The 15628-nt window shown below is 41.5% G+C and overlaps 1 protein-coding gene across 1 annotated transcript in view; it reads left to right on the forward strand.

Annotated features, from left to right (window-relative positions):
- Positions 1-2555, forward strand: part of Syap1 (synapse associated protein 1) — a 32519-nt gene extending 29964 nt beyond the window's left edge. The window contains exon 9 of the mRNA XM_021153526.3: positions 1197-2555. Within this exon, the coding sequence (XP_021009185.1) occupies positions 1197-1321 (125 nt within the window). The 3' untranslated portion in view covers positions 1322-2555. The remainder of the gene's footprint in view (positions 1-1196) is intronic.
- Positions 2556-15628: the final 13073 nt, after the last annotated feature.

A 15628-nucleotide genomic window follows, 5' to 3' on the forward strand; every position in this document is an offset into this window, starting at 1 on the left:
AGAAATTTGAGGCCAGTCTTGGCCACATAAGACACTGTCTCAGGGGCTGGAGAGATAGCTCAGTGGTTAAGAGCATTGACTGCTCTTCCAAAGGTCCTGAGTTCAAATCCCAGCAACCACATGGTGGCTCACAACCATCCATAATGAGATCTGATGCCCTCTTCTGGGGTGTCTGAAGACAGCTACAATGTACTTACCATTATAATAAATAAGTAAATATTTTTAAAAAGACCCTGTCTCAGAAAAATAATAAAGCCAATCAACAAACTATCTGTGGTAGTGTATACTCCTCTAATCCCAGGGCAAGGCAGAAAAACTGACATGAATTTGAAGCCATCTTGAGTTACATAGTGAGTTCCAGACCAGCCAGAGCTACATAGCAATATCCTGTCTTCAAAAAACAAACAAAAAACTAAAAATGAAATTTAGCTTTACTTTTTAAACAGTGGTGGGAATTGAACCCATGACTTTGCAGATTTGCTACACCTCACTCACATTCCCAGCCATGGTTTTGTGTTGTTTGAGACAGGTTGTCATGTAGCCCAGATTTGTCTCATTTTCATTGTGTAGTCTGCTGCCTTTGACCTCCTGTGAGCTGCGATTACAGGTTTCCCACCATGCTGCCTAACCTTTCCTTTGTAAATAGCAGTGTTTTGTTTTCTCACTCTTCTTTTTCTAAGACTTTGCAGTTTCTACATACTGGGTGTAAGGTGCTGGTTTCTATATCAGGCATCAAGTGATCAAGCTGGGTACAGTAGCTGCAACTATAGGAGGAGAACGTGATGGTAGAAGCAGGAGGATTAGAAGTTCAGGGTTATCCGCCAATAGTGAGTTGGAGGCCAGCCTAGGATATGTGAGACCCTGTCTCAACGACAAGGGCTAGAGAGATGGCTCAGCAGATAAGTGTGCTCACTGTCAAGCCTGATGGTCTGAATTGGATTCCTAGAACCCACAAGGTAGGAAGAAAAGACCAAATCCTGAAAATCTGAAAAGTATCCTCTGACCTTGACTAGCTATGTCTGGTACTACTACAGAAAGAGCTAGGCCTTTGACCCAGGACCTCTAGAAGAGCAGTCAGCACTCATAACCACTGAGCCTTCTCTCCAGCCCCGGGCTAGGCCTTTGTTAGGTATTACAAATTGAGTGAATTGGAGTTTAATGAGCACCTTTTTTGTCTCTCCCTTTGTTTCCTATAGAAGATTCTACTGACTGGGAAAAGGAGCTACAACAGGAGCTTCAGGAATATGAAGTGGTAGCAGAGTCTGAGAAGCGAGATGAGAACTGGGATAAAGAGATTGAGAAGATGCTTCAGGAGAATTAATTGTCTCCACAAACCAGTTCTTAACACTGTGTGACATGAAATGCTCATGATCGCAGTTCTTAACACTGTGTGACATGAAATGCTCATGATCGCTCAGTCAGAAGGCACCAAAAAAAAGGGTGTAACTTTATGCAATTTGAAATGATTCTTTTTTTTTTTTTTTTTTTTTGGTTTTTCGAGACAGGGTTTCTCTGTGTAGCCCTGGCTGTCCTGGAACTCACTCTGTAGACCAGGCTGGCCTCGAACTCAGAAATCCACCTGCCTCTGCCTCCCGAATGCTGGGATTAAAGGCGTGCGCCACCAACGCCCAGCTGAAATGATTCTTTTTCTAGCTAAAACTTGCCTCTTAAATGAACAGCTATTGTAATAATCAGAAACAATAGGATATTGTATGTAACATTTCATACTTATAAAATTAGCGTTCTTATAAGCAGCAGAGCTATCTGTGCCACAGAAACACAGGTAAATACTAGAGTCTGTTTTCTAGAAGGTTGGCAACATAATTTATTCTTTAGTTATAGTTTTCTATATATGCCTTTCTGTTGATAAATGGTTAAAGTACTTACTATCAGAAAGTAATATCTTACTATCAAAATGACCAAATTATACCAAAGAAATCAAAAGAAAGCACTTTCCAAATATTTTCTTGCCAGATATTTTCTAAAATTCTATCTGAAAGACAAAAGCTGAGATATTTGTGTTCACTTGAATGGCATAAATATCACCCAGTTTGACATGCTGAAACACTTTCTGTGCAGGCCTAGGGAGGGATGTGCTGAACACTTGTTGTTCCATCTCCACAATCTCAGCTAAAAGTGCAAGCCAGATTCGTTTAAATAAAGTTTAACTTCTCCCTAGAGCCTTCTCATTTTGCTTTGTTAAGTATACCACAAATTCAACATTGTGCTTTTTGTAGGAACTGAGGCCTTCAGTCCTTTTTGTATTAATAACTGTCAAGAAGCCTGTTTAAGGTTTGTTCTCCTGGTAATAGTCAGTATGTATAAATGTCTTAAATAATTATCCTTTATAGAATGGTCTTCCTTGATCTAGAACCTACTAATTACTACTTCTTGTATTCTGCTATGTCATCAGGCAACTGTTCATAGAATGTGATGATTTTAAAAGAGCAAGGTGATTTAATGTTAGAAAACTAACTACCATTCACCTTTCAAGTTTTCACAGCACCTTTATTTCATAAGGGAAAATAAAATCAAGACATTTCTTTATAAGAGAATTGTACATATTTATATTCTTGTACTCATAAAATTCTGGGTCTCCTGGCATAGATAATCAGTGAGAGAACTGGGTGTGGATGTAAACATTACTTTCATGTTCATTGTTTGAGATATGTACTGGTAAACTGAACCAGACTGCCTCACTTCATGTCACTTCATTTTAGCAGTGAACATGAGTATTCTCTGAGGCCATTAACCCAATATGAAAGGATTCCCACTTACAACATCAGAAACCACCCTACTGAAGTAAAAAGTGCTCCATTGGGTTTAGTTTGGAGACAGGTTCTTCTGTAATCCTGGCTGGCCTCATGGCCTATGACCTCAAACCTAATTCTCCTGTCTGCTTCTGCCTTGAGTGATATTTTGTTAATTTTTTTCATTTTTGGGGGTTTTTTTTTTTGTTTGTTTTCGAGACGGTTTCTCTATGTAGCCTTAGCTGTCCTAGAACTGTGCTGGGATTAAAGGCATGTGCCATCACTGCCCAGCTATCTCCCACTTTTAGCATTCCTCAGTATTTGGAAGGTAGAAACAGAAAATTCAGGTTCAGGATAACCATAACTTCATAGTGATTCAAGGCCAGCCTAGGCTACATTAAACCCTAACTCAGATTCAAAAGAGAAGCAAATGGAAATTCCCTCATGAAGTGGAAAATGTCAGTTAAACTTCCAAGAAGTTGAACTGAAGAAGATGTTGGCTCATTGGATAAAAAGCACTTGACACCCAAGCCTGAGGCTATCACCAAATCCCATGGTGGAAAGAGAGAACCAACTCCCAAAAGTTGTTCTTTGACCGCCACCTTCTCACCATGGTGCACATGTCCATACACAAACAGGCACACACACAATAATTGACATATATACATACATACACACACACACACACACACACACACACACACACACACACACACGTGTATATGTGTGCAGGTACCCACGGAGGGCAAAAGAGGACATCAGATTGCCTGGAGCTAGTAATAAAAGGTGGTAAGCTAGGCTGGAGAGACGGCTCAGTGGTTAAGAGCACTGACTGCTCTTCCAGAGGTCCTGAGTTCAATTCCCAGCAACCACATGGTGGCTCACAACCATCTGTAATGGGACCCGATGCCCTCTTCTGGTGTGTCTGAAGATAGCTACAGTGTACTCATTTACATAAAATAAATAAAATCTTTAGCTGGGCAGTGGTGGCGCATGCCTTTAATATCATGCCAGGCATATCTCTGAGTTCCAGGCCAGCCTGGTCTACAGGGTGAGTTCCAAGACAGCTAGGACTGCACAGAGAAACTGTCTTGAAAAAAAGAAAGAAAAGGAAAAAAAAATGGAGGGATAGGGTCACCAACCAAAAAAGAAAAATAAATAAAATGGTTTTTTCCTTTCTATTTAAAAAACAAACAAACACAGCCAGCTACAGAAGGCAAGATTTTCTGTGCTTCTGAAGCCTAAAAAGGCTCAGGAGTTCTGGAGGCACACTGCCTCTGTCCCTACACTTCCATAGCTATGTGATGTCGGAGTAGGCTACTTGCTGACTCTGCTGCAATCCAGAGGGAAGCCAAGGATGAGGCCAGAGCTAAGAGTTGAAACGGCTCCAGTGGAGCTGGGAATTCCAGGGAAGACAATGGTTACAGGATCTCTTGTTTTCAAACTTTGTATGAAGCCAGACGTGGTGGCGCATGTCTTTAATCCCAGCACTTGGGAGGCAGAGGCAGGCGGATTTCTGACATGTGCACCATGGTCAGCCTGGTCTACAAAGTGAGTCCCAGGACAGCCAGGGCTATACAGAGAAACCCTATCTCAAAAAAAAAAAAAAAAGACTTTGTATGACTTGACTTCTTTTTTTTTGTTCTGTTTTTGTTTTTCCGAGTGATTATGGTGCCTCTGTGCAGCTCAGATGGAAGGAAAGCAACCTGCCGTACACAGTGAAACACAGTTGAAAAAAACATAGCGTGGCAGGGAGGGGGCTGGAGATGTAGCTCAGTTTGTAGAGTGCTTGCCTGGCAAGTGTGAAGTCTAGGTTTGATACCCAGCATCACAGAAGCAGGCTGTGGTAGCATATGCCTGTAATCCCAGCAGGAAGATCAGAAGTTCAAGGTGATTTTTGACTACTTAGCAAATTGTATTCTAATCTGGGCCCCAGGAGAGCCTGTTCAAATGTATTTTTTCAAATTAAAGATACTCAAGCACTCACAAAGGCATAAGCAGGCAGATCTCCGTGAGTTCCGGGCCAGCGGGTATACAGCGGGTTAAAGGACAGCCAGAGCTACATAGAGACCCTTAAAAAAAAAAAAGTAGAAAAAATAAATCAAATTTTAAAAATCTATCCATTAAACAAATAAAAGAGACAAGCCTCTTCCGGTCAGAAAAGCACCGGGGTAGCTAGGGCGCAGGGTCGGCTGACACTCGCCAGCTACCCACAACACCCGCCACAGGATCTTAAGACTTCTGGTGAGTGGAACACAGCTTCTGCTCCAATCCAATTGCGCGCGGGACCTGAGACTGCATTAGTTAGGGAAGCAGAAAACCGGCCTGAGTAGGACCACAGGCCTCTTCCGGCTGGACCAGCACCGGGGTACTGCCAGCTACCCACGACCCCCGCCACAGGATTTTGAGACTGCTGGTGAGTGGAACACAGCTTCTGCTCCAATCTTTAAACAGTGACAACGACAACAACTAACCCCAGAGATTACCGGATGGCGAAAGGTAAATGTAATAATCTTACGAACAGAAACCAAGACCACTCACCATCATCAGAACCCAGCACTCCCACTTCTCCCAGTCCAGGGCACCCCAACACACCGGAAAAGCTAGACACGGATCTAAAAGCATATCTCCTGATGATGGTAGAGGACTTCAAGAAGGACTTTAATAACACACTTAAAGAAATACAAAGGAACACTGGTAAACAGGTAGAAGACAATAAAGAGGAAGCACAAAAATCCCTTAAAGAATTGCAGGAGAACACTGCTAAAGAGTTACAAATCCTTAAAGAAAAACAGGATAACCTAATCAAACAGGTAGAAGTCCTTAATGAAAAACAGGAAAACACATCCAAACAGATGATGGAAATGAACAAAACCATACTAGACCTAAAAAGGGAAGTAGACACAATAAAGAAAACCCAAATGAGGCAACACTGGAGATAGAAACCCTAGGAAAGAAATCTGGAACCATAGATACCAGCATCAGCAACAGAATACAAGAGATGGAAGAGAGAATCTCAGGTGCAGAAGATTCCATAGAGAACATCGGCACAACAATCAAGGAAAATGTAAAATGCAAAAAGATCCTAACTCAAAACATCCAAGAAATACAGGACACAATGAGAAGACCAAACCTACGGATAATAGGAGTGGATGAGAATGAAGATTTTCAACTCAAAGGACCAGCAAACATCTTCAACAAAATTATAGAAGAAAACTTCCCAAATCTAAAGAAAGAGATCCCCATGAACATACAAGAAGCCTACAGAACTCCAAATACACTGGACCAGAAAAGAAATACCTCCCGACACATAATAATCAGAACAACAAATGCTCTAAATAAAGATAGAATACTAAAAGCAGTAAGAGAAAAAGGCCAAGTAACATATAAAGGCAAGCCTATCAGAATTACACCAGATTTTTCACCAGAGACTATGAAAGCCAGAAGATCCTGGACGGATGTTATACAGACACTAAAAGAACACAAATTCCAGCCCAGGCTACTATACCCAGCCAAACTCTCAATTAACATAGATGGAGAAACCAAAGTATTCCATGACAAAACCAAATTCACACATTATCTCTCCACGAATCCAGCCCTTCAAAGGATAATAACAGAAAAAAACCAATACAAGGACAGGAACCACGCCCTAGAAACAACAAGAAGGTAATCCCTCAACAAACCTAAAAGAAGACAGCCACAAGAACAGAATGCCAACTTTAACAACAAAAATAACAGGAAACAACAATTACTTTTCCTTAATATCTCTTAATATCAATGGACTCAACTCCCCGATAAAAAGACATAGACTAACAAACTGGCTACACAAACAAGACCTAACATTTTGCTCCTTACCGGAAACTCATCTCAGAGAAAAAGATAGACACTACCTCAGAATGAAAGGCTGGAAAACAATTTTCCAAGCAAATGGTATGAAGAAACAAGCTGGAGTAGCCATTCTAATATCTGATAAGATTGACTTCCAACCCAAAGTCATTAAAAAAGACAGGGAGGGACACTTCATACTCATCAAAGGTAAAATCCTCCAAGAGGAACTATCAATCCTGAATATCTATGCTCCAAATACAAAGGCAGCCACATTCATTAAAGAAACTTTAGTAAAGCTCAAAGCACACATTGCACCTCATACAATAATAGTGGGAGACTTCAACACACCACTTTCACCAATGGACAGATCATGGAAACAGAAACTAAACAGGGACACAGAGAAACTAAGAGAAATTATGAATCAAATGGATCTGGCAGATATCTACAGAACATTCTATCCTAAAACAAAAGGATATACCTTCTTCTCAGCACCTCATGGTACCTTCTCCAAAATTGACCACATAATTGGTCACAAAACAGGCCTCAACAGATACAAAAATATTGAAATTGTCCCATGCATCCTATCAGATCACCATGGACTAAGGCTGTTCTTCCATAACAAAATAAATAATAGAAAGCCAACCTTCACGTGGAAACTGAACAACACTCTTCTCAATGATACCTTGGTCAAGGAAGGAATAAAGAAAGAAATTAAGGACTTTTTAGAGTTCAATGAAAATGAAGCCACAACATACCCAAACTTATGGGATGCAATGAAAGCATTTCTAAGAGGAAAACTCATAGCTCTGAGTGCCTCCAAAAGGAAACTAGAGAGAGCACACATTAGCAGCTTGACAACATACCTAAAAGCACTAGAACAAAAGGAAGCAAATTCACCCAAGAGGAGTAGACGGCAGGAAATAATCAAACTCAGGGGCGAAATCAACCAAGTGGAAACAAGAAAAACTATTCAAAGAATCAACCAATCAAGGAGCTGGTTCTTTGAGAAAATCAACAAGATAGATAAACCCTTAGCCAGACTCACTAGAGGGCACAGGGAAAGCATCCTAATTAACAAAATCAGAAATGAAAAAGGAGACATAACAACAGATCCTGAAGACATCCAAAACACCATCAGATCCTTCTACCAAAGGCTATACTCAACAAAACTGGAGAACCTGGATGAAATGGAGAAGTTCCTAGACAGATACCAGGTACCAAAGTTGAATCAAGATCAGGTTAATGATCTAAACAGCCCTATATCCCCCAAAGAAATAGAAGCAGTCATTAATAGTCTCCCAACTAAAAAAAGCCCAGGACCAGATGGGTTTAGTGCAGAGTTCTATCAGACCTTCAAAGAAGATCTAATCCCAGTTCTTCACAAACTATTCCACAAAATAGAAACAGAAGGTACTCTACCCAACTCATTCTATGAAGCCACAATTACTCTGATACCTAAACCACAAAAAGACCCAACAAAGATAGAAAACTTCAGACCAATATCCCTTATGAATATTGATGCAAAAATCCTCAATAAAGTTCTTGCTAACCGAGTCCAAGAACACATCAAAACAATCATCCATCCTGACCAAGTAGGTTTCATCCCAGGGATGCAGGGATGGTTCAATATACGGAAATCCATCAACGTAATCCAGTATATAAACAAACTCAAAGACAAAAACCACATGGTCATCTCGTTAGATGCAGAAAAAGCATTTGACAAGATCCAACACCCATTCATGATAAAAGTCTTGGAAAGATCAGGAATTCAAGGCCCATACCTAAACATGATAAAAGCAATCTACAGCAAACCAGTAGCCAACATCAAAGTAAATGGTGAGAAGCTTGAAGCAATCCCTCTAAAATCAGGGACTAGACAAGGCTGTCCACTTTCTCCATACCTATTCAACATTGTACTTGAAGTCCTAGCCAGAGCAATTCGACAACAAAAGGAGATCAAAGGGATACAAATTGGAAAAGATGAAGTCAAAATATCACTCTTTGCAGATGATATGATAGTATATATAAGTGACCCTAAAAATTCCACCAGAGAACTCCTAAGCCTGATAAACAGCTTCGGTGAAGTAGCTGGATATAAAATTAACTCAAACAAATCAATGGCCTTTCTCTACACAAAGAATAAACAGGCTGAGAAAGAAATTAGGGAAACAACACCCTTCTCAATAGTCACAAATAATATTAAATATCTTGGCGTGACTCTAACTAAGGAAGTGAAAGATCTGTATAATAAAAACTTCAAGTCTCTGAAGAAAGAAATCATAGAAGATCTCAGAAGATGGAAAGATCTCCCATGCTCATGGATTGGCAGGATCAACATTGTAAAAATGGCTATCTTGCCAAAAGCAATCTACAGATTCAATGCAATCCCCATCAAAATTCCAAATCAATTCTTCAACAAATAGAAAGTGCAATCTGCAAATTCATCTGGAATAACAAAAAACCTAGGATAGCAAAAACTCTTCTCAAGGATAAAAGAACCTCTGGGAATCACCATGCCGGACCTAAAGCTCTACTACAGAGCAATTGTGATAAAAACTGCATGGTACTGGTATAGTGACAGACAAATAGACCAATGGAATAGAATTGAAGACCCAGAAATGAACCCACACACCTACGGTCACTTGATCTTCGACAAGGGAGCTAAAAACATCCAGTGGAAGAAAGACAGCATTTTCAACAAATGGTGCTGGCACAACTGGTTGTTAACATGTAGAAGAATGCGAATCGATCCATTCCTATCTCCTTGTACTAAGGTCAAGTCTAAGTGGATCAAGGAACTTCACATAAAACCAGAGACACTGAAACTTATAGAGGAGAAAGTGGGGAAAAGCCTTGAAGATATGGGCACAGGGGGAAAATTCCTGAATAGAACAGTAATGGCTTGTGCTGTAAGATCGAGAATTGACAAGTGGGACCTCATGAAACTACAAAGCTTCTGCAAGGCTAAAGACACCATCAATAAGACAAAAAAACCACCAACAGATTGGGAAAGGATCTTCACCTATCCTAAATCAGATAAGGGACTAATATCCAATATATATAAAGAACTCAAGAAGGTGGACTCCAGAAAGTCAAATAACCCCATTAAAAAATGGGGCTCAGAACTGAACAAAGAATTCTCACCTGAGGAATACCGAATGGCAGAGAAGCACCTGAAAAAATGTTCAACATCCTTAATCATCAGGGAAATGCAAATCAAAACAACCCTGAGATTCCACCTCACACCAGTCAGAATGGCTAAGATCAAAAATTCAGGTGACAGCAGATGCTGGCGAGGATGTGGAGAAAGAGGAACACTCCTCCATTGTTGGTAGGATTGCAAGCTTGTACAACCACTCTGGAAATCAGTCTGGCGGTTCCTCAGAAAATTGGACATAGTACTACCGGAGGATCCAGCAATACCTCTCCTGGGCATATATCCAGAAGATGTCCCAACCGGTAAAAAGGACACATGCTCCACTATGTTCATAGCAGCCCTATTTATAATAGCCAGAAGCTGGAAAGAACCCAGATTTCCCTCAACAGAGGAATGGATACAGAAATTATGGTACATTTACACAATGGAGTACTACTCAGCTATTAAAAAGAATGAATTTATGAAATTCCTAGCCAAATGGATGGACCTGGAGGGCATCATCTTGAGTGAAGTAACACAATCACAAAAGAACTCACACAATATGTATTCACTGATAAGTGGATATTAGCCCAAAACTTAGGATACCCAAGATATAAGATATAATTTGCTAAACGCATGAAACTCAAGAAGAATGAAGACCAAAGTGTGGACACTGTGCACCTTCTTAGAATTGGGAACAAAACACCCAGGGAAGGAGTTACAGAGACAAAGTTCGTAGCTGTGATGAAAGGATGGACCATTTAGAGACTGCCGTATCCAGGGATCCATCCCATAATCAGCTTCTAAACGCTGACACCATTGCATACACTAGCAAGATTTTGCTGAAAGGACCCAAATATAGCTGTCTCTTGTGAGACGATGCCGGGGCCTAGCAAACACAGGAGTGGATGTTCACAGTCAGCTATTGGATGTATCACAGGGCTCCCAATGGAGAAGCTAGAGAAAGTACCCAAGGAGCTAAAGGGATCTGCAACCCTATTGTTGGAACAACATGATGTACTAACCAGAACCCCGGAGCTCTTGTCTCTAGCTGCATATGTATCGAAAGATGACCTAGTCGGCCATCAATGGAAAGAGAGGCCCATTGGACTTGCAAACTTTATATGCCCCAATATAGGGGAATGCCAGGGCCAAAAGAATGGGAATGGGTGGGTAGGGAAGTGGGGGGCGCTATGGGGGACTTTTGGGATAGCATTGGAAATGTAATTGAGGAAAATATGTAATAAAAATATTAAAAATTAAAAAAAAAAAAGAAAAAAAAAGAAACTGGGTTGCCCCATCATCCTGTGTATAATGGGACAAGTACTTCAGCATGGGAATTGATGAAGAAAAATAATGGATTAAAAAAAAACAAATAAAAGAAGGGCATGTCTGAGAAATATAGTTCAGTTACAAACATGAGGACCTGGACTTAATCCCCAGAACCCACCTTAAAAAAAAAAGAAAAAAAAAAAAAAAAAAAACCTCAGCATGATCCAGGTATGGTGGAGCACACCTCTAATCCTAGCACTCAGAAGGCAGAGGCAGGAGGATCTCTTGAGTTTGAGATCAACCTGGACTACTTAGTGAGTTCCAGACCAGCCAGGGCTACATTGTAAGGCCTGGTCTCAAAACAGCAGTGTCCCACCCAACAACACCGAAAACTAAAAAGTCAGGCATGATGGCACACTCTTTAATGTTACTGCTGTGGACATGGAGACAGGAGGATCCTTAGGGCTCACTGACCTGCAGCCTCGCCTCCTTGCCAGCTCCAAGTACAGGAGAGAAAGTGTCTCAGATAACAAAGTGAATGACTGTTGCCTGGGGAATAACATCTGAGGTTGAATTCCAGACTCAACATGAATGTACACCTCCCCCTCCCTATACACACACACACACACACATTAAAAAAAACTATTGTAATTGGGAAAGTAAAACTATTCGATGCCTCCAAATAGCAGGAAGGTAATATAGGTGGAAAGGTGAAATGTACAGAATATTTAACTTAGCATGTCCACTTAGAACAAGCACCGCTTCACTTATAAACTAATCGTGAGTCCTATTCCAGAATGGTGATTTAAACAAGTGGTGACTCAGCCACACCATTATATGCAAATATTTTAAGTAATGGTTTCTACACCCACCATGGACAAAAATATAAGTGGAAAAATGGCAGAAGTTACTAAGTGGGCCAATAGAATGGCTCAGAAGATAAAGGCACCTACCACCAAGCCTGATAAACTGAGTCCAGCTATCAGGCCCCACATGGGAGAAGGAGAGGACCTCTGCTCTCCACAAGCACATCATAACACAATACACACAATGAATACAGGTTTTTTTTTTTAAAGGGCTGGTGAGATGGCTCAGCGGTTAAGAGCACTGACTGCTCTTCCTAAGGTCCTGAGTTCAAATCCCAGCAACCATGGCTCATAACCATCGGTAATGAGATCTGATGCCCTATTTGAAGACAGCTACAGTGTACTTACATATAACAATAAATAAATCAAAAAAAAAAAGGTGAACTGACAAGAATGTTTGATATTCTGCCGGTGATAAGAGAGACTGGGGGATTTTTTTTTAATTTTTTTAAATTAATTAATTAATTTATTTATTTATTTATTTATTTGGTTTTTCGAGACAGGGTTTCTCTGTGTAGCCCTGGCTGTCCTGGCACTCACTTTGTAGACCAGGCTGGCCTTGAACTCAGAAATCCGCCTGCCTCTGCCTCCCGAGTGCTGGGATTAAAGGCGTGCGCCACCACACCCGGCGAGACTGGGGGATTTATCTTTGGGAAATGTTAATACTGGAACTCTTTAAATGGAAAGTTGACTACATACCTCTCTTGGACCAACAGTTCATCTTTCAGGGACTATAAAACAGTATAAGAAAAGAACTACGTAGTAAAGTTAAAGACAAATCGATTCTGTGACAGGTACACTGGATGGCATGTGTAGCCATGCTCACAATAGTGGTGTCCTAATGACCTCAGTCTACACCCAAACCCAAAGCCTATCACCAGTAGAATGAAGTCATAATTACAGTATGATTCTACAGTGGGTGCCAAAAGCACAAGCAAACAGCTGCATACAGTAATAGGAACAAGCTCAAGTGTCACAAACAGAATCTAGGTAGAACCAGGCATGGTGGGGCATGCCTGTAATCCTACCACTCAGTAGGCTGAGGTAGGAGCATTGCCTCAGATTGGAAGCCACCCTGTGGTATATAATTCCTGGCAAACTTGAGCTTCAAAAGACCATCTAACCATACACACACAAACACACACACACACACACACACACACACACACACACACACTCACACTATATTGTTTGGGTTTTTTTTAAAGATTTATTTATTATTATACATAAGTACACTGTAGTTGTCTTCAGACACACCAGAAGAGGGCATCAGATCTCATTACGGATGGTTGTGAGCCACCATGTGGTTTCTGGGATTTGAACTCAGGACCTTCAGAAGAGCAGTCAGTGCTCTTAACTGCTGAACCATCTCTCCAGCCCTGCTTTCTTTTTCTTTTATAGAATCTCATATAGCTCGTTCTGACCTCAAAAACTCTATGTAGCCCAGGCTGTCTTTGAACTTGTGGTCCTCCTATCTATGCCTCTAAGTGCTACAATTACAGGCATACACCATCAAAGCTCTATTTTGAAAAGAAAAGAAAACAAAACAAAACATGGTACCAAGAATTGTTCATTTCTGAGATCAAGACCAACCTGCTCTCTATAGTGAGTTGCAAGACAGAGCTACGTGATGAGACCTTGTCTCAAAAACACACACACCAAAGCCGGGCGTGGTGGCGCACGCCTTTAATCCCAGCACTCGGGAGGCAGAGGCAGGCAGATTTCTGAGTTCGAGGCCAGCCTGGTCTACAAAGTGAGTGCCAGGACAGCCAGGGCTACACAGAGAAACCCTGTCTCGAAAAAAACCAAAAAAAAAAAAAAAAAAAAAAAACACACACACACACCAAAAAATGTTAAGTAGGACTTGGAAAGACAGAATGCCATCTGTCTTTCTGTCATACATACACCAGCTTCAAATGCAGGCAAAAGCAAGCTGTGTGGTTGTTTTAAAATTGAGATGGCTACTATAAAACAGCATTCTGTACAGTGCTGGGGGTACACACCTGCAGTCCCAGAAACTTGGAAGTTATAGACTAGAGGATCACAAATTCAAAGGTAGTCTGGGCTCCATAGGGAGTTCAAAACCAACCAGGACAACTTAGCCAGACAGTCTAAAAACAAAACTTTAGGGTGCTTGTTTAGGGGCTAGTGAGATGGCTCAGCAGTTAAGAGTACTGACTACTCTTCTGAAGGTCATGAGTTCAAATCCCAACAACCATATGGTGGCTCACAACCATCTGACTCCCTTTTCTGGAGTGTCTGAAGACAGCTACAGTATACTTACATATAATAAATAAATAAATTTTTTTTTGAGACAGGGTTTCTCTGTATAGCTCTGGCTATCCTGGAACTCACTTTGTAGACCAGGCTGGCCTCGAACTCAGAAATCTGCCTGCCTCTGCCTCCTGAGTGCCCGGCAAATCTTTTTTTAAAAAGTGCTTGTTTAGCAGCACATAAATATTGGAACAGCCAGGCAGTGGTGGACGCTTTTAATCCCAGCACTTGGTAGGCAGAGGCAAGTGGATTTCTCTGTGTAGCCCTGGCTGTCCTGGAACTCACTCTGTAGACCAGGCTGGCCTCGAACTCAGAAATCCGCCTGCCTCTGCCTCCGCAGTGCTGGGATTAAAGGCGTGCGCCACCACTGCCCGGCTCTAGAAAGTGTTCTTAATTTAACCACTGCACACTGTAGCTGCCTTCAAACACAGCAGAAGAGGGCAGCAGATCCCATTACAGATGGTTGTGAGCCACCATGTGGTTGCTGGGAAATGAATTCTATATTTTGAAAAAAGGGGCCGGGCGTGGTGGTGCACGCCTTTAATCCCAGCACTGCGGAGGCAGAGGCAGGTGGATTTCTGAGTTCCAGGACAGCCTGGTTTACAGAGTGAGTTCCAGGACAGCCAGGGCTACACAGAGGAGCCCTGTCTCGAAAAACCGAAAGAAAAACGGGGAGAGCTATATCATAGCGAATTAGAAAATCGAGATGAGAGGTTACTAGTTACCCAAAACAAGGAAAACAATATCTGCCACACTATTCATAAATTTTTGGCCAAACACAAATGATCTGTAGGACCTGAGGGGTTAGTAATATCAAAGAACTCTGGAAACACAAGTCCCTCCTGATCCGCTGATGGTGAAGGGAAACAACGGACCAATGCTGAAGGGCAGTCAGTGCTCTTAACTGCTGAGTCATCTCTCCAGCCCCTAAAATCGAGTTTTGTTTTTTGTTTTTTTTTTTTTTTTTTTTTTGGTTTTTCGAGACAGGGTTTCTCTGTGTAGTCGTGGCTGTCCTGGAACTCACTCTGTAGCCCAGGCTGGCCTCGAACTCAGAAATCCGCCTGCCTCTGCCTCCCAAGTGCTGGGATTAAAGGCGTGCGCCACCACACCCGGCCCTGTTTTTTGTTTTTTGTTTTTTTGTTTTTGTTTTTGTTTTTGCTTTTTTTGAGACAGGGTTTCTCTGTATAGTCCTGGCTGTCCTGGAATTCACTCTGTAGATCAGGCTGGCCTCTAACTCTGCCTCCAAAGTTCTGGGATTAAAGGCATACGCCACCACTGCCTGGCTAAAATTGAGTTTTTAAAGGGAGTTTGAGACTTGCTTTGAGTTCAAATCCCAGAGTGCCACCTCCACCTTATTTTTTTTTTCCTTTGTGGGACAGGGTGTGACTATGTAGCCCTGACTAGCATGAGTTCCCAGCCAAATGTCTAAAATTTCATCCTTCCAAAGCATACACTGAAGGAAACATACAGCTTTTAATATAAGACCCAACTGCTTGCACTGT

Source organism: Mus caroli, unplaced genomic scaffold (genome assembly GCF_978045245.1).
Source record: "Mus caroli unplaced genomic scaffold, Mus_caroli_1 scaffold_5, whole genome shotgun sequence".
NCBI lineage: Eukaryota > Metazoa > Chordata > Mammalia > Rodentia > Muridae > Mus > Mus caroli.